The sequence below is a fragment of the Lichenostomus cassidix genome, chromosome 2, assembly GCF_008360975.1.
Source record: "Lichenostomus cassidix isolate B80296 chromosome 2, HeHo_3.0, whole genome shotgun sequence".
In the NCBI taxonomy this organism is placed as follows: Eukaryota; Metazoa; Chordata; class Aves; order Passeriformes; family Meliphagidae; genus Lichenostomus; species Lichenostomus cassidix.
Window position 1 is genome coordinate 41,034,800 of NC_139482.1, and position 18,695 is coordinate 41,053,494.

Below are 18,695 nucleotides of genomic sequence, written 5' to 3' on the forward strand. Positions count from 1 at the left end.
ATGGTTTAGCAAAAGCAAAGGGTTTTTGCTGTAAAAATTAAAATAATTTCTTTTCAATTTCCATTCTCTCAAAAACCAGCTTGTGCTGTTAAACTTGAATCCTTTCCAAGTACCATTTTTTGACTACACATCACACTTCAAAATGTAAAAGAGAAAAGTTTTCCTTTATGAAAGTCAATATTAAAAGCTTTTAATAAAAAATTGGTTTACAACTCTAACCATAAAATTGTTAGTGGAAGACTATATTGTCAAGATGGAAAACATTTTGGAGGAAAGAAACAGAAATTTATTTGGATACTACTGTAAATAATTATCAACATGTACTGGCAGACTTTGCTGGAATGCACAAAATGCAGTAAAGGAAAAATGTTGCCCTTTTCTATCTATATTTAAATTAGACCTTTGTTCAAAAGCCCATTTCAGATCTGATTTTTTTTTTTTTTTTGCTTAAACCAACACTGGAAGAGGTGAACTATTTAAAAAAAGAAATCCCCCCAAATGAAAAAGAGGATAATCCAATTTTATTTTCTGCCCAGTTTTGATGAAACCTCAGTGATAAAAACCCTCATACGGTATCCTACATAATACATTGATACATAAGCAGCATGTGCAAAAATCCTAAAAATACAAGAAACTTTTAATGCATATTAAATATAACATACCAAAGTCACCAGCCCTACACTATGAAATAATACAAGCAGAGGGACCACAAAGTCCCACAGGACAGCCTTTCATGCTTTCTTCTGCTCTTTTCCTGGACTAGAAATACTCTCATGGCAGGTACTTTTACGAAATTTACCATAAACAGATTAAATTGATGATATTTTCATTCCGAATGTTACATCTACAGACCCCCAAATATACCAGTAGTTTTGTTTAAGCAGCTAAATCTTATTATTGATTGGAGAAAGGAAAACAGATGTGTTTGTGAGTGTGTGTAGGAAATGTAAGTGTAGGAGGGAAGGAAAGCAGAACCAAATGTGAACTCCTGCATACAAAAGATAGTGGTAGCAAGTGTGGGGTGTAACATATGTTGGAACACTGTTCTTAATTTTAGTATTCTTTTGGATGGGTAAACTCATTGCAATTATGCCACTAAGATTCTTCAGCCATTTGCAAGCAAGCATAGGAATGTAAGAACAGAAGAATGGTAGGAAGGGACTACAATTAGAGGGAATACCTGGCTAAATCAGCAGATAATATACAGGAATATTTAGATGATTGGTGGACAGAAAGTGAGAAGGAAAAGTACTGTGACTAGAGACTCTCTAGAGTCTCCAGAGACTGAGGTTTGCCTGCTGAGCTCTGAAGCAGTGGGTCTGTGGCTGCAAGATGGGTGGAGCATATGCTGGGTATGATATGGAACCGCTGGAGACCGAAGGAGAGAGTGCATATAAGAGGAAATGCCATCTTACTCAAATGCAGACACATTGTCAATTATCCTCCTTGGTTCCTCTTTTTTAGTTTATTCCCTTGATGAAGGTAACAGAAGAGGCCAGGAACCTTTGGAAATTAGAGTTATATAAACAAGAATTCAGTGAGAGACAATTGTGAATACTTTCCAAAGGGTAGCTGTTAAAGATCTTCTGTTGCAGATTATTTCTGAGAGGGAGATAAAATATCTAGCTAGTTTACCCAAGATACTGAGCTGTTGGCAGCAAAGCTCTTTTAAATACATGGGGTACTATAAGTATTAAGTATTATTATCATTACTACTATTAAGAAAAAAACAGTAAAATATGGTATTGAACAAAGGGCAACACACTGCTATATTGTTACATCCTGTTATAAAATACATATATGTCTATCACTGCTAATAAAAATATACTATAAAATGGAAACTTGTAAAAATAAATCTCAGACAAGTAATCTAAGGAGGGTGGGAGTGATACAACAAATTGGCATTGGTTTGCATGACTGCTTTTATGCTAAATGACATGGGGATTGGGCTGAATACTCTAGACTGTAATATTCTCCGTTAAGGTTGATTTGTTCAAATCCATTACTCTTGTCAGAGTGTGGTCATTTATGCATCTACTGGGGAGAGAAATCAAATATTATAAACACTCAAGGCAATGATGTAACTCCTGCACTGTATTTTTTTCAGTTTGAAGCTACTGCATACCACTTAGATGTTGCAAATCCCTTTATTCCCTCCACAGGAGTCTGAACACACTGACCTTTCTTTACCCTACGCTACTTTCAGTGGAATAAAGAATATGCTGGTTTGACACTAGGCAGGGTAGCTTGGATGTACATATCCAAGCTGACTTAACTAACCTATTTAGTGACTGACAAAAGTCCATCCCAAGGCAGGATGAGTTTTAGTACAGAGTGTTAAAGCCTAAATACATCAAACAGCCTAAACGAAACTCCAGGCCCCTGTCTGGCTACACTGTGCAGGGTACCCACAGGAGCAGTTTTCAAGCCAGCTCAGGTGTATCCTGAGGAGCTATAACTGCATTGCTAGACTGGAGTGTAGATATATGATATGAGAGATGACTGCAGATATTCATCAGCTTTGAAAATTAAAAATTGCCCAGGATAAGAGCAGTAAAGAGACAAAGACAAATTTGTAAGGGAAATAAGATTTTACTTTCTGGAAATTGGATTTAGACATAAAGTCTGATTAATGAAAATTTAGTAACTTTTTAGCATCTAATCACATTTACTCAGGGTGGTTTGAGTTCTCACCAGTGCTGGTCATCCAGTAAATTCATAATCAATTAAATAAGTTATGTTTCCTCAGTTATTTGAAGCTTTAGTAGAAAGATTTCTCACAAGAAACTGATCCCAGTCCAAAAGGTTCCTCACAGGAATGCAGAAATTCTGAAGATTGTTTTTTTGACTACCTGGGCAACAAGCTTGCCCATTTGTTTACTTTGCTCATCAATTTCAACAACCAAAGGTCACAAAAGCCTTCTCAGATGGAAGCACTATTCCCTTATAGATTCATTTCTACCTCATTTTTGGCTTTATTTTGAGCAAAATATCTCTCCCTTTTTCGTAAGTATAAAGCTAAAATCCTTGGAAAAGAATGAATACAAAAGTCAAATACAACTTATTTAAAATTCATTAAGTACTTTAAACATTTTAGCATGCACGTAAGTCCCAACAACATTTTTGGGAAAGGAGGGCAGCAGATCTGCTTCTTAAGAACTTGACCATTTTTGAGGGAAAATAGCAGAAACTTGCTGTATGAAATCAAGGGATGAAGGCAATAGGAATTTCCGATCCTTTTTTTGGTTATGAACTGATCTACAGCTATGTAATCAAACATGTGATTTCATTAAGATACAATTTGTTAAGGAACTTAGGCCTGCCAAATTGTAACCATGACTATTACCAAGACTAAAAATATTAGAAGACCTTTATCTATTTGGATTCTAGCTATTCAGAAAATGAATAAAACTATTATTTAAAACCTTTAAATATTAAAGATACATATAAATTTTAAATTGGAGAATGCTATCTTTATTTTGATATAAACTGTTTTATCAAGCAATTTTTAGGCTTATTTTCTTCAACTGACCTGTTTTCTGCCCTAAAATTCCTATTAATCATCCCCTTGTTGTACAGTCTTCCACACTAAGTCATTGTTATCACATAAGTTTTCCCAAAGAGATGACAAATCATTATATTTCTGGACAAACAGATGTGCTACAAAAACACTTCTAGCACAAGCAGTTACAGTTTGATTAAAAGGGAAACAAAATGAAAGTGAACACTAGCTTTTTGTGCCTCTATAATGTTTTTCTTTACTTGATCTTTAATCTTTTAGAGAGATTAAAAGAAGAAGACCTGTGCAATTTGTTTCAACAATAACATTATTAGTTCAGAAGAAATGCCTATAAAGATCTGCAGTGTCTGACAGCAAGAATTATTAAGGACAGTAGCAAAGATGTAGTCATGAATTTAAAATATAGAGATATAATTTACAAATCTCATTTTGCTTACCTGTCATTGCAATTAGCAGCACACTAAATGGCTGTGAGAAGTAGTCATGGTAATAGGAGACCCTTTATTTGCATTTGAAACAATTTTTTTCAATAGTATATCCTGTCTCACTCTTCAGGGGTCTCTTACTGCAACAAAATAGATATGAAAACATAATTACAAAACCTCAGCTTTTGCTAAGGCATTGGGTATCTACAGCATTGGACCGGAAAAAACTTTTTTTTCTCTGTCTAGCCCAGAAAATATCAGATAACAAATTGCTGTCTTTTAAAAGATACCTATATCCATCTAACTATCTATATATGTATGCTAAATATAAAGTAAAATGTAATGAAATCATTTTGGGGGGGGGGGAAAAGATGTTCAATGATTTACCTAGAGAAGCAGTGAAAATCCTGTTATTTGCAGAGGTATTTAAAACTAAATTACCCAAAGCACTGGAAAAGTTTATAGTAGAGAACCATTTCGCTGGGGAAGGCAATAGACTACATAAAGTAATAAGTCTTTCCCATGTCTATATTTCATGATTCACATAGTAAATGAAGATGACCATTTTTTTTTAAACCAATAAAAACAAAACCAGCAACTTTTGAAAACTCTGTAGTATAGTTTTATACCACAGATAGTAAGGTTAAAAAGTCTGACAAGTCCACCAATGATTCTAAAATTGCAACAAAATAAATCAATTATTTAGAATTAAGCACCATTTCACAAGTACTGTTTCATACTTATGCTTCTAAAACGACTCTGATACATTTACATTTGATCATGGTCCAACACAACTTGCTGTCTATGCCCAGAGCAAAGTGAAAGAAGCAAAGACACACGGGTAAACAAAGGGTACACAACAGGTATTTAGGCCCAATTTGAGCTGTAAATCTACTGGTCAATTTAGAAAAAGAAACCTATTGATAAAATCAGTGAGAATTCCTGAAATGATACAGTGGCCTGGAGTCTTTCCAGCCTCTCTTGGGATATTCACCAAAATACCTGCACTTAACATTGTCACCTGGAGCTCCACCTACAGCCATTTCTGAGAGAGCTGCTCTGCCATTCCTTTCTGGCTACCTACAACCCAAAGAAAAACAGACTGAACAGGGAGCCTCAGTTACTGATCCCTGTCCCAAAAGGGAGTGCAGTCTGAAAGACTCCTGGGAACCCAGTTTCAAATTTATGGAATTGCTAGCAGACACTGCTCTGCATGACCCCAGCTACCCAGCAATTACAGCAGAGAGCTGTCATATGGAGACCCAGCTATTGCTTCCTCCTCTCTGCAGGGAATGGAAGGGTCATGTCCTGGAACCATACAGAGTTTCCTATCGGACAGAAAGACTAATAACTGGGCTTTGCACTAGCCATGCCTATCAGCCACTCTTTATTACAGTTTGGTGAGCCTTGAGTAACCTTGGGTTCCTCACAAACTCACCTCTCTCAGGATATATCCCATGCACCCTCTTGAGAGCATATATACCCCAGTCACCAAAAATAAAAATCTAAGATCCACTCCTGTGGGCTGATTCTTCCTAAACAAATTAAGAATAACTCATACTGACAATGGTGGTTTAATCCTGTTTCCAGAATGATAATAGTTTCTTGAGCATAATGATCAATATTATATTGGATTGGTGTAGGAGAGTAAGTGGTCTTGCACTCTCTCTGTGCTTATGGAACAGTGCACAAAAGTACATTATAACTGTCCAAAATTTTATAAATTCTTTATAAAATAGTAACATCAATATATAGCACAATACACTTGCCAAATGCAATTTCAGGGGAGGGAGGGAAGGAGTGAGAGAAGGGCAAGATATTTATGGCATGTTTCTTGCATCTGGATTGCTGAACAGCAGAATTATATTCAAACTGCATTCAAGGGAAACTTATAATAAGAAGTATATACAGAAAGCAGAAAAATTTCTACCAAACCTGGGAACAATGCTCATATATTTAGGTATGTTTTTCTTTGCATGTATGAAACTCTCTAGGGACTTGATTCAGCAAAACACTTCACTGTAAGATTAGCTCTGTGCACTTTAATGGGGTTATTCATGTGCTTAAAGAGAAATACTGGCTTAAGTGCTGAACTTAAGAATTACGCATTTTAACAACTTTAAAATTACAGTCTTCAAATAAAACATGTCAAAATAGATTTTATAAAAACAGATCTTACAAAAATATTCCCAACTCGCCAGCAACTTTTCCCAATCATCCGAAAGCTGCAGTTATCCTCACCTCATCCATCGCTAAAGAGAATCCTCACATCTGTCTCTTTTGTTATACCCAGATAAATAACCCAAATACAAATGTCCAAGACCTCCCGATCTCTAGAGGAAGCACAGCAATTTTTTTTCACAGCTCATCAGTTAACTACCCTAGGGGAAAAAAAAAGATATTTGAAATATATACCTAGAAAACTGCCAAGAAAGATGGTTTCTTGATCCAATAACTAAACCAAAGTGCTTCTGCAAGAGGCTATCACTCTGATCCTGACTAATAGTCAGTAGCAGCAGCATCTTCCTAGCTTGTAGGAAGCACATGACATAAAAGACACAAGTCCAATAGATACATCACCATATGTGTGCTCTGGCAACATTTCACTGCACCTAGACAGAAAGCCTTGTAGGTAAATCTACCGATTTTTCTTGTTTCACAGTCCCAGTTCTTTTCTCATGGATTCAGTCTGATCAGAATCCAAGCAACTCCATCTTCAAAAGAATTTGAAAACTCACAGCAAGAAATGCTTAACTCTGCTACTGTAGGCAAGTTCTTAGATTAACCATGTAACTAAGCACCAAGAATGCTGCTGATTATGATTGCATATGTGCTCCTTAAGGCACAGGCATTTTTCTTTTCCCTCCACCACAAGCATAGGTTAAAAGTTTTGGTTTAAAAATGTTTCTTACATTTCTCTAACACTGAAGTAAAATCTTCCACAACTACCATCATAGTTTTTTCCTTTTCAGTCTCAGACATCACAATCAATTCTCTTGCAACAAAGCTGAAGTGCAGGAAATTTAGGTCTACTTAGTATTAACAGTGTAAGAATAGAATTTCATCTTCCATCAGATCAAAACACCTGCCAATCTGCACTACTCTTCTGCAGAGCCCTAAGAAACATGGATTTTATTAGGTTTCAGGATAGACATTTAACACAGTCTAAAAAGCAGAATACACTACCACACCTTTACAGTTCTTTTACTCTATGTGTAAATTATATTCATCAGCTGACATGACTGGGGTAGCTCCTTGCTCCCAGTAGGATACCCTGCACTAGACCAAGAGCATAAACATAGCAACAGAAAACTGTCTTCAGTTCTTTTCAGTTTTTGTTTTCCAGTGAAGAGCAGATTCTCCAGTCAATCTAAGGTCACTGGCAGTGGATATTTGGCAAACTCTTTGTAGGCAGCCATTATGAGGGTCCACTGACTAAACTGAAAACTGTAAACAGCGTTGTTACCAAAAGAATTGGCCTCTGTGACCATATTCCTCCAGTGGGAAAAGGCTCCGCCACAGGTAAGTTGAGTCTCAGAAACTGTATTTTTCCTAAAATTCAGAGTTGGCTAGATATATCAAAATGTAGAAATGCAGTGTTTGTTTGTTCATGACATACATACACTGATAAGCTTGTTCTGAACACTTAGCATCCCAACTCTGCTACCAGTGTATTATTTATAACTCCAGAGCATTTCCCAATCCTTGCAGATGCCTGAAAATAAGGACAACGTAAGCATAGGAAAAGAGGCAATGCCAGTAACTATGTACTAAGAGGCTCAGAAGAGCCATAATACCATTCTGGCCAGTTTAAATATTCATCCTTTTCTTGTTAACATAAAGCCTCTCCAAGTTCAGTTTCTCACTTAAACAGGAGGTGAAGTGGTTTACACAGCAGTGCTTTAGTGAGATAGAATCTGATTACACTTCATCTCCCAATACACAAAAGTGTGGCTTCCCAAGAGTTAATAGAAAGTGATAGTTAGAAATTATGAGAGTACTATTTCCAAAATGAACTTAAGATCAAGCACAAGAATGTCTAATTACCAAATTAAAAACCTGCATTGAGAGGTATTCATTTCTCAAGCATGGATGGGTGGAACAAGCTATGATTATATCTCTCATCCTTCAGCATATGCATTTCTTACAGACCTACCTTGCACTAGTGCTAAGATGATTGCTTCTGCTTCATTATCAAAACTAGGTGCCATAATGTTGGGTGTATGAGTAAAAAGACAGTAATACCATATGGAGGCAGAGGAAGTAAAATATTGATATTTCATTTTTTCATCCTACTGGGGATCTGTTATTCTTTAGATTGTTCTAATATGTAACAGACAGAAAAAACTTTTTGTGATCATAAATTTACATGAATCAGGTTTGTCTGCCTAAAAGCACTCAGGGTTTGACCTTGCATTTCTGAATTTTCAGGAGTCTCTACAGGACTCCAAAACAAAATTGTATTATGTAAGTATATTGTATTATAATTGTACTATATATAAGCTGACAGACAGAGCTTTTAATACTCTGGAGGATCTGGCTGATCTTCAGAAACATACCTCATTCTCAAATAAAACAGAAAATTAAGTAAAAGATGGTAAGTCTTTGTACTTAGTATTCCCAGCTTTTCTAGTTTCTAGTTGTGAGAACCAGTGATCACTGTATTCATAAAAAAATTCTCCTATCACATTAGCAGAAACCACATACAACTTTTACTTGAAGGTCCAGTTTAGGACAGTGCACACTAAGCTACAGGTCACAGTAGAATGGTGGGACTATGGTGAAATGACACTGCATTTTTTCCAAGCCTGGCAGAAGTACTCTACTGCTTTTGAAAGAGCATTTGAACACTGTCTTCTCCTTGTTATGAACTACCATAATGAGTTAATGAAGAAAACAAAAAAGTCACAAACACAAGTCACGTTTCTCTCCAGAAGAGGGCTAATTGTTGTAGAAATAAGAAAATATTAGCATTATTGAATACTAATAATTCAAATGCCAGTAATTAACAGCCCAATAAAAATTGTCTAGGATTTCAACACAAATCTTACCATCTGCCTGCAATAAAAATCATGAAGCGTATCTCTGCTTCAAGTGGAAGTCACATGAAGGAGATGTAAGTAGCACCTATTCAGCAAATTAAAGTCTGGATAATGGGGGTACTTTCTCTAAAAAAAAGAGGCCCATTATCTTAGAAATTCCTGAATTTATTCTCAATATTAAGAAATAGGATCCTCTCAAAAGCTGCGTGACTCCATAAATACATACAGCCCCCAAACACAATATTTAATATGTGACATAGTATAAACAAGAACAGTATGTAACAAAAAGACCTTTGAGTAAAGTAAAAAAAACTTGGTAACCAGCAAAAAGATACCGTGATGCAGATAGCTTGGTCACATTCCGTATACAGGGAACAGACATGCTTATGTGGACTTGGAAACCTGTGGGAAGAGGTCAGGGACTGCCCTATGCTAGACACTAATGGCTCCAGGCAGCTTTACAGTGGATCCACTGCAGGTCAAGGCTGAACCCAACAGCCGAGTTGAAACACGTCCAAGAAATACAAGAAGACATCAGATAGAGAGAGGAGGAGGAAGAGTTGGGAAAGAGTTAGAAACAACAGAGGGAACACCACAGACCAAGGAGAAGGAGGAGGAAGGGGAACAAGTGCCCCAAGACAGATATCCCTGCAACCCATGGAACACTTACTTTATATTGCACACTTGAAAGACAGAAACTACACTCACAAAATACATCTCTCTCAAATTAAAGTTGATAAGCTCTTTATGACATTGTGTTAGGTATGTCTACTTGATGACAGCAGATGAGAGCAAGCACAGAAGCTGCAATACAGTTTGGATGCTGATGCTGTCCTAGTGTGTCCACCCTTTCACCTCTACTCCCCCTTAACAGTGCCTGTGTGAGACAGTGGGTTATGGGACTGGAAAGGCTCTCAGGATGAATCTTGAATACTCTACATAATGGTCCACAGTTTAGGCATCTGCTAGGAAACAGCTGGAAGATTTGTCCAATCTCTCACCCTTATAATTTTGAAGGTCAATAATTTGGCACAAAATCCATGGCACAAAGAAGCTAAAACAATACTGAAGGTAGTGCTTTGTGCAAAACCAAAGTGCATCTGTTCTAGCTCAGAAAGGAGAAATATCAAGATTAGGCTTATTATACTGGTTTTGGCAATTTTGGATAATCTCAAGATACACTGGCTCCATGTAAAAATGAAGCAGAATATCGAACAAGGTAGGAGAAGGAAGAGGCCAGGGAGGCTGTTAGCATGTGTCAGGGTAGCAGAGTTATTAAATCAGCGTTCATAAGGCAATTTTGTATCTCTGTGTTAAAGACATGCAGCCCCTCCTCTCTCAACTGTCTCTAAATGCAGAAGTACAAAGAGCACAAGAGGAGAAAATAAGATAAAAATTTAGAGGACAGAATTCACACCCAAAAATAACAAAGAGGCTTTTAGAAGTTGTGACATAGCTTGTTACGTTGTGTGTTACTTGCTGATTGCCATGTCAAAGAAGGAGAATGAAATGGTTGAATAAGCTGCCCAATATGCCCTGCCTTGAAGAGTGGCTTGGCTGCTTTGGCAGAAGAGTCCTCTGGTCCTGTTTTTCCAGCAGCACTTCTGCTATGGTCAAATAAGAAAAGGATCTTTATTTTTGCATCAGATTTATGTGGCTGCTTTCCTTTAGCAATTCGAAATTCATTTCAAAGAAATTAAGTTGAAATACTAACTCGATTGTTATGTCTGGGAGCATGTATCAATAACAAACTGGGAGGATGTGTCAGTAAATGACACAGAGTACCAATACAGATTACAGTATTCTAAGATGTATAAAGTGGAACAAATATTTAAAAGAGGAAAGCATAAGAAGAGAGTTTAGCAGTAAGGTTTAATTACTATGAGGTTGGTTTCCTCAGGATAGGATTTTAAACATCAAGATTCATTGTTTCAAAACGCATATGATAAGAAAAAGAAAAGAAAAAAACCCCAGAAATTCAACTGGATAAAAATAAATCTGGAATCCAGGCACTACAGGCATTTGCCAAAAGAGATTGCTGGGATAAGAACCGAAGACCTACAGATTAGATAACACAGAATATGGTGTCTCAGTTCATATGTGGACAGAAGGCAATAAAAGCCTCTCAGTAATTTTACCTCAATACACTGGTTTTTCACTTCTGTAGCCTCTAATCATTTGATGCCACTGCAGAAGCCAATAATATTCAAGTCATATAAAGTCAAAGTAGTCATTGCTGAATTCTCTTCTTGACAATGATGGAGTCCTCACTTCAGATCTACATGCAAGGATGGTTTGAAATTACACTATCCCAAAGCACCCATAAGCTCCTGTTTTGTATTGCAGAGTGCATTTTGGCACAGTTTATTCCACAATAATGTGACTTAAATTCTTTTGCAATTCTAATGCAGTTATTCATGCAGCAGTCGACCAGAAAAATACCTACAAGTAGTCTAGAAAACAGCAAGAAGACAATTAGTCTGAATTGCTAGCAAGAGAAAAGCACTAGAAACAAGCTTTTGTAAAATTCTCTTTCCTCAAGGCTGTACACATTTAGACTACAAACCCAATTATAGAAAAATACTGCACAATACTTAGAGTGAAATTTCCAGGCATGGGGAATTCTTTGCTGATATTTTATTACACAATCTTCTTTTTTTTTTCCTACTGAATTAGTTAATTAGAAGTATTTTTTGATACTGCAGAAGAATTTTCCAACTTAAATCACTTGCTCAAACTTATCAGCAAAACTAAAATCAGAAGAGTCAAGCTTTGATGAATTGTGGCAACAGTTTACAGACAATATGTAAACAAAATCTTTTCCCCTTCCCCTACATTTAATTGCTACCAAAAACTATGTGGAATATTCTGGTGAGGGAAGCAATGAAAAAAAATACAACTCAAGGATAATCAACATCCTACCACGAAAAAGCTCCCACCGATTTCAACAGGCTTTAAGCAACATAAAAATAATTTTCTTTCCTCTCTGCCCCTCTGTTCTCTGCTGTTTCCACACATCTTACCCTGATGCTGTAACAGCAGCTGGTGTTACAGCAAACAGCAGAGTGTTTTTCCTGTATTCTGCTCTCCCCTCTCACTTCAGAAAAATTCACCTTAGTTGCAACTAAGCAGTGAGAATTCTCATATACTTAAAATGAATATAGTTTTCACTCCACTCCCAGAGGTTGGCTTTACCCTGCAGCTGGTTCCCTGAGCAGCTTTGCTGCTCCAACAAAACATTTTAATAAGACCCACTATCTACAACAGCTAGGTATCTAGCATTTACATGTTAAACATTGTTCTTCAGATGGGCCATTTAGTGATGTCCCTGAAGAAAATGGCTTTTATTAAAACTTAATTTTTGTTTTGTTGATCATCCCCAAGGCTGTACTTCCCTTCTTACCAGAAAGAATAAAATGAAAGTTTTGCAAAAACACTTGACTGCAGCATTTGCCAAGAACAACCAAGTTCTGGCTAAGGTGCTTGCAAACACTACAGACAACAAAACATGCTTCAAGACACATATTTCAGAGGTCCACAGGTTTAAATGTTGCACAGCACTTATGTGTGTGGGTTAGAAAATACACATGTAGAACATTGAATATGGCATTTTTTTGTGTATTTAAAGAAAGGCCCAGTGTGTACCTTTCTCTCAGTTTATTTAACAAGAGATGATGATTTAGCAGGACTGGCACCAGCCCACCAGATGGAAAAGCCCCATTTCTTCACAAGAAGTGAAGGCAGGTTGATGCAAAAGGTTATGGTGGCAGCAGACTATGTCAGAGGTTGGCTAGGGAGAGGAAAAAGCAGGTCTGTGCATGCAGACTGCAGTGATTTTTACCACTGCACAGGTCATGGGAAAGGCAAATTAAGCAGGATAATTAAGACAGAAAAAGCAGAAGAGCAATATCAATGCATGTTTAAACTATTGGAAAAGAAGAGGAAGAACCACCAGCAGAATGCTGTAAGGTTTATATCAAGTTTCTCCTGTTACTAAATTAAACGCCAGAAGGCCTTGTCTAAACACACCAGTTGTGCAATTTCTACTCAAATCAATTACAAACCTCATTATAGTTACACAGGTGCAAAACTCTTTGCAGACCATCTTGTATCACTGCTTAAGTGATTTACACATATCCACAAAGGGTCACAGCTGCTGAATTAAACCCATTTTACAATTATATTAAACTCATGTCATTTTTGTCTATATGGAGACTAACAGATGGTGATTTTTTAAGTGTATCAAACTTCAGATTCCCAAAGATAATTACGGGCAATAGTGTTATGTTTTCTCTCATTTGAACATTTTTAAACAATGATCATCTGAGTACATAGAAATCAAGCATCCTCCACCACATCAAGTCATGCTTGACTGTGCTACTTTAATAATCTTCAGTTCAGGAAGTATTGTATCAATAATTTCTAAAGCCATCCTCAAAAAATCTTAACACCAAGCTTAACAACTTGTTCAGCTGCAGGAGCACAAAGTTCGAAAGACTGAGTAAGAGACTTGTTTATTCACTTCAAACCTGAACTGCTCTTCAGATGGCTTTCTAAACTAAGGTGTCTACTGCTGTTAATAAACACTGCTGGATTGTTGCTAATGAAGTTTGGTGAGAAGTATGCACCGAAAGTTTGTACTTCGGACTAATAATTTATTTCCTGGATGTGTCCATGTGCAGTTTTTTCTGTAGCAATTTTGTTTGCCATTCTTTCAGCAGCAGTGACACATGGTAGCTCTGTTGAGGAATGAGGAGCTCTCATTTGACATTTTCCTATATGCAGCTCCACAGCTTTCAAGATTTTCTAGTTTGTACAACTATAATATGAATTCTGCATTTGGCATTATCCCCTGAATAATTCTATTATTAAGGAAGCTTGGAAATGAAAGATTTTTTTTCTTTCCTTAATGCATTTGGCCATTATTTTACATGCTCAGAATAGGAAACTGATTTTCTATACACAAAATTGGTCATAATCACTATGCAAGTCAACTCCTTCAGTTACTAATGTGGACATTTTTGCCAGGTTTTGTGTTCAAAGAATGCACCACCACAAACAGTGGAACAAATCAAACCAAATTACCTTGAAACAAATCAAAGAACACAAGACGATGGGGGGGGGGACAGACTAAAATAAAATAAAATAAAATGAAAATATGTTTCCCTATCAAGCTGTTAGTATGGGTTGAATGCAGTTTCCAGTAGGTACATTTTGCATCTCCTCCACAGAAATGTGCTTTCCTTTGCTGTCATGGCAGTACAGTACCAAACCAACTGAATCCTTCCATCTACCTATATTTCCACCTGTGTGTATTTGTTTGATCGATTTTATCTTAGGACTATCAAGTCTTATTTCAATTCAAACAATGTATTTACAGAAACATTAATAAATGCTTTAACCAAAACTGTGCTTTTGCTGCCACTAAATTTCATTGGCCAAGCTCCAAGGTACCAAGAGTACAGACTTTTGAACAGTTTGAAAATGAATAGGCAACAATACAATTTGTTACCAGTGACAAAGAAACACTTTACCATTAGTCAGCATTCAAATAAATCACATTGTCTGGGCTTGTCTATGCTCAAAAAATTGTCTGATCTAACTCTGACAGTATAGTCAGAATGATATAACCTCCCTGTTGCAAGTAAAAGTTACAGCACTGAAATTTAAAGTAAACACCATATAACCTTATCCACACCATGATCTGTAATAATTTTTTCAATAAATCAGATTCCAAATCAAGGAAAGTTAACACTGGTAGTAAATTTTACATTAAAAAAAGGTCTGATATAGACTTTTTCCCCCAGCTAATATGAATCATCAGTGCTTTTTGGCTACTTAACATCTAGAAAAATGGTCAGGGAGGGAAGAAAATACAAAGGTATTCTCTCAGTATATAACACTGCCATTTAAAACAGCTCCTCAGCTGCATCATTAAGCCTGAACTGCTGTTTCCAAAAACAAGATGCCAACTGAAAGAATGGAAATTCAGAAAAGTAGACCAGGACCGAGCCTCTTGTAAAATCAGCCAGTACCTTTTACAAAATACTTGATAGTTGCAAATTTCTGCTCATATTTGCTTTGCCTTCATGAGCCAATTAAAAAAAATCCTTCACTTGAAATGCCAGTTGGTCAGCTCATTAAAAAAGCCTCACTGACAACACTAGAAAAGGGGCAAATGTCTGACTTAGTCTATCTTGAACATATTATTGACCTATTTAAACAAGAAAAAGAAAGAACATAGTATTTAAAAAAGCAACAACAAAGTCACAACCAACACAAACAAAAAATCCCCCACCAAACAAAAATGTAATCTTTTAAAAGTCAGATTCAGCAAAGCTGAACCTCAAAATCTTCCGGAAGTTTTCATAAGCCTCATTCTAAAAACATGTCTGAAATTGAGTCCTTTAGGAGCACCAGTGTATCAAAACATATACACACACCTTACCATACAGTTACTCTGCTTTCAAGTACAGTGACCAAGTCACAGCTGTTGGCTAAAGCAGGGATTGCAGAAGGATAATTACATTCTCTACAGATTGTTGAACAGAGCTTTCCACTAAAGGAACAACTTTCAATGGTGGGCTGCATCCAGCTCTGGGGTCTCCAGCATAGGAATGCCATGGACCTGCTGGAATGAGTCCAGAGGAGGGCTGCAGAAATAATCACAGGGCTGGAATACCTCTCCTATAGATACAGGCAGAAAGATTTGGGGTCATTCAGCCAGAGAAGTCTCCAGGGAGACCTCAGAGCACCTTTCTGAACCTAAAGGGACCCTAGAAGAGAGCTGGAGAAGGACTTTTTACAAGCACAGGTATTGACAGGACAAGGGAAAACTGCATTTAACTGAGAGGGAATAGGTCTAGATTGGGTATTAGGAAGAAATTCTTTACTGTGAGGGTGGTGAGGCATTGGCACAGGTCGCCCAGAGAAATTGTGGATGAGAGAAATCCCTGGAATTGTTCAAGGCCATGTTGGATGGGGCTTTGAGTGACCTGGTCTAGTGGAAGATGCCTCTGTTCATAGAAGGGGGGTTGGAACTAGATGACCCTTAAGGTCCCTTCCAACCCAAACCATTCCATGATTCTGTAACAGTCAGGTTTTCACTGTGCAGAAAAAGAAACACACTGTTTTCTTCCTCGGCCAAACAAAATAAAACTAGAGATAACTGCAAGGACTAATTAGAATTTTATTAGTCAACTAAGGCCCAGTATAGTCCCCATCCACGTTAGTGAAATTGAACTGCAAGTCTTCAGGACTTTTGAAGTGCCTTGGGTTTGCTCATCCAAAGCAATGCCCAGGGCTCAGACAACAAACGTCAAGCGATTTCATTTCAAAACTGAAGCCCTACACGAATGCCAGAAAATGTTGTCCATGTGAACAGTGCAAAGAGCCATGTACTCTTTTATTCTGCCTGTGCTTAGTGTCATACCTTTTCTAAAAGCAGGCTGTCCCCTGCCATCGCAGGGCACAATAAAAGGCCAGCACAACCACTCAACAGCATTGACTGTGCAACCTAGGAAGCCTTCAGTTTTCTTCACCTTCTCCTAATAACCACAGGTTTCACAAAATATTTGAGGACTTTACAAGGCTCCCAAATAGCATTTCAATGGGAAAACTCTTAAAAGACAATTAAAAAAAAAAACACAAAAAACCCAAAACAAAACAATCTCACTCCCCCCCAAAAAAGCCAAGATCCATTTGCAGATCTCTGCACCTGGCCGAGGTGGTGGAGTCACCATCCCTGGAGGTGTTTAAAGGAAAGCCTGGATGTGGCACTTAGCCATGGTCGAGTTGACCTGGTGTTCGGCCACAGGTTGGACTCGATGATCTCAAAGGCCTCTTCCAACCTAACTGCTGCACTGTAAAAGTGCTCCCAGCTGAAGCAAGTGGCACAGGCAGGGCTTTCCCTGACCTTGCCCCAGCTACTCCTCTCAGCTGCCCGAGGGCGAAGCTCTCCCACGCCCCTCAGCGCGGCCAACGCAGCTTGCACCGGGACAAATCAACATTCCTGGCAAACGGAGTTAGCCGCCACACGCTCAGGGGCTCACCGCGCCCCCGCCCCCAGGACTACAACTCCCGGCACGCTCCGCGCCGCGCCGCCGCAGAGCACCCCGGGAGCGGCACCTCCCCGCCGGCCCACACGCACCGCAGCGCCCTGGCGCGGCGCCGGGGGGCGCCGGAGGGCGCTCACGTGACACGCACGCCGCGCTCCGATTGGAGGAAACCGCTGCCAATCGATTGCCCCAACGTCTGGCAACGGGCGCGACGTCCCCGTGCGCGCGCTGCCGTTCCGCTCCGATTGGCTGCTCGGGGCTGGCCCCGCCCCTTTTAAATACCTGTCGCTCCGTGACAGGCCGTCACCGGAGTTCCTGTCAGGAGGGCGCTACCGGAGGGGATCGGTCCCGCCCCTCGCCTTCTCCCGGGAGCCCCGCCCTCCCCCCGTAGCTCCTCCCGCCCCGGAGGGGCGGCAATGTCAAACGGCCTGCTGGCGAGGGCGGGAGGAAGGGAGACGCGATCCGCCCCGTCCCCGCCCGCCCCGATCCCACCCGCAGCGCCCTCCCGGCAGAGCCCCCTGCCCCCGGCGCTGCCCCGCGGAGCCGCGCGCGCCCCGGGCCGCCTCGAGCCCCGCCCCTCCGGCTCCCTGCCCCGCCCCTCGCCCTGTCGCTGGCCCCGCCCCCCGGGCTCGCGCGCGCCGCGCCGGGTTCCCCCCCGCCCCGGGGGACGGTGACGGCGGCGGGAGGAGGAGGCAGCGGCAGAGCCCGGGTGCGCCAGGAGGCGGCGGGGAGTCAGCGAGAGCGCCGAGCTAGAAAGGGCGGGCTCCGCCCCGCCCCTCGCCGAGCCCCCCGCCCACTGCCCTTCCTCCCTCCTCTCTTCCCCTCCTCCGCCTCCTCCTCCCCGCACGCGCCGGGCGGAGGGAGAGGCTGCGAGGGAGCCCCGGGTACAACATGGCGGAGCACTCGGCCCCCGACCACAAGCACAGACCCGCCGCTAACTCCGCGGCGCCGCTCCACAGCCGCGCCGGGGCGGGCGGCGGCCTGTCGGGGGGCCTATCGCAGCCGGCGGGCTGGCAGTCCCTGCTCTCCTTCACCATCCTCTTCCTGGCCTGGCTGGCTGGATTCAGCTCCCGGCTCTTCGCCGTCATCCGCTTCGAGAGCATCATCCACGAGTTCGACCCCTGGTGAGTCGCCGCCGCCGGGCGGGACGGGGAGGCGGGAAAGCTGCGCGCCATGAGCCGCGGCGGAGGAGACCCGCGGGTTCCCTCTGCCGTGGCCGCGGGGTCCGAGGGAGGGCCCCGCCGCCCGCCCCCCGCTCCGCCACTCCGCCAAGTTGCGCCCCTGCCTGTTCCCCGGAGGGAGCCGGCAAACGCGGCCGCCCGGGAGCCGAGGAGGGAGGGAGGGAGGGAGGCGGTGCGGACGGGACACGCTGTGGCAGGTCGGAGGGAGCGTGAGGGGTCGCCGCCGCGGCGCGGGAGAAGGGAAGCGCGGGGAGCGAGCAGCGGTGCCGGGCGCTGGGGTGTCCCCCCTGGCGGAGACCTGGGGACCGGGGCGGCGGCGGTTCCCCTGCATCCCTTGGAGTTGTGGCAGGACTCTCCGACGGGCACGGGGAAAGTTGTGGCGCTGGCAGGGAATGGGGAGTCGGGCAAGGATCAGGGGCTGGTAGCGAAGCAGTTGTGCCAGGCGTGACCCGCGCCCCGGTCCGGGTCCC

The 18,695-nt window shown here is 41.0% G+C and overlaps 1 protein-coding gene and 1 long non-coding RNA gene across 4 annotated transcripts in view; one reads left to right on the top strand and one right to left on the bottom strand.

The window, feature by feature from the left end:
- Positions 1 to 674: 674 nt before the first annotated feature.
- LOC146441199 (uncharacterized) lies at positions 675 to 17,530 on the bottom strand. 3 transcript variants are annotated; one of them, XR_014849813.1, is made up of 4 exons: positions 16,705 to 17,159; positions 6,858 to 7,061; positions 3,958 to 4,085; positions 675 to 1,503 (listed from the first exon to the last, which is right to left on the bottom strand). It is a non-coding gene; the product is annotated as an uncharacterized LOC146441199 (long non-coding RNA). The 3 variants fall into 3 exon arrangements; XR_014849811.1 differs by lacking the exons at positions 6,858 to 7,061; positions 16,705 to 17,159 and adding an exon at positions 17,327 to 17,530; XR_014849812.1 differs by lacking the exon at positions 6,858 to 7,061 and having other exon boundaries at positions 16,705 to 17,152.
- Positions 17,531 to 17,686: 156 nt separating this feature from the next.
- STT3B (STT3 oligosaccharyltransferase complex catalytic subunit B) overlaps positions 17,687 to 18,695 on the top strand; it is a 56,970-nt gene continuing 55,961 nt past the window's right edge. Inside the window, exon 1 of the mRNA XM_085051177.1 lies at positions 17,687 to 18,168. Within this exon, the coding sequence (XP_084907303.1) occupies positions 17,936 to 18,168 (233 nt within the window). The 5' untranslated portion in view covers positions 17,687 to 17,935. The remainder of the gene's footprint in view (positions 18,169 to 18,695) is intronic.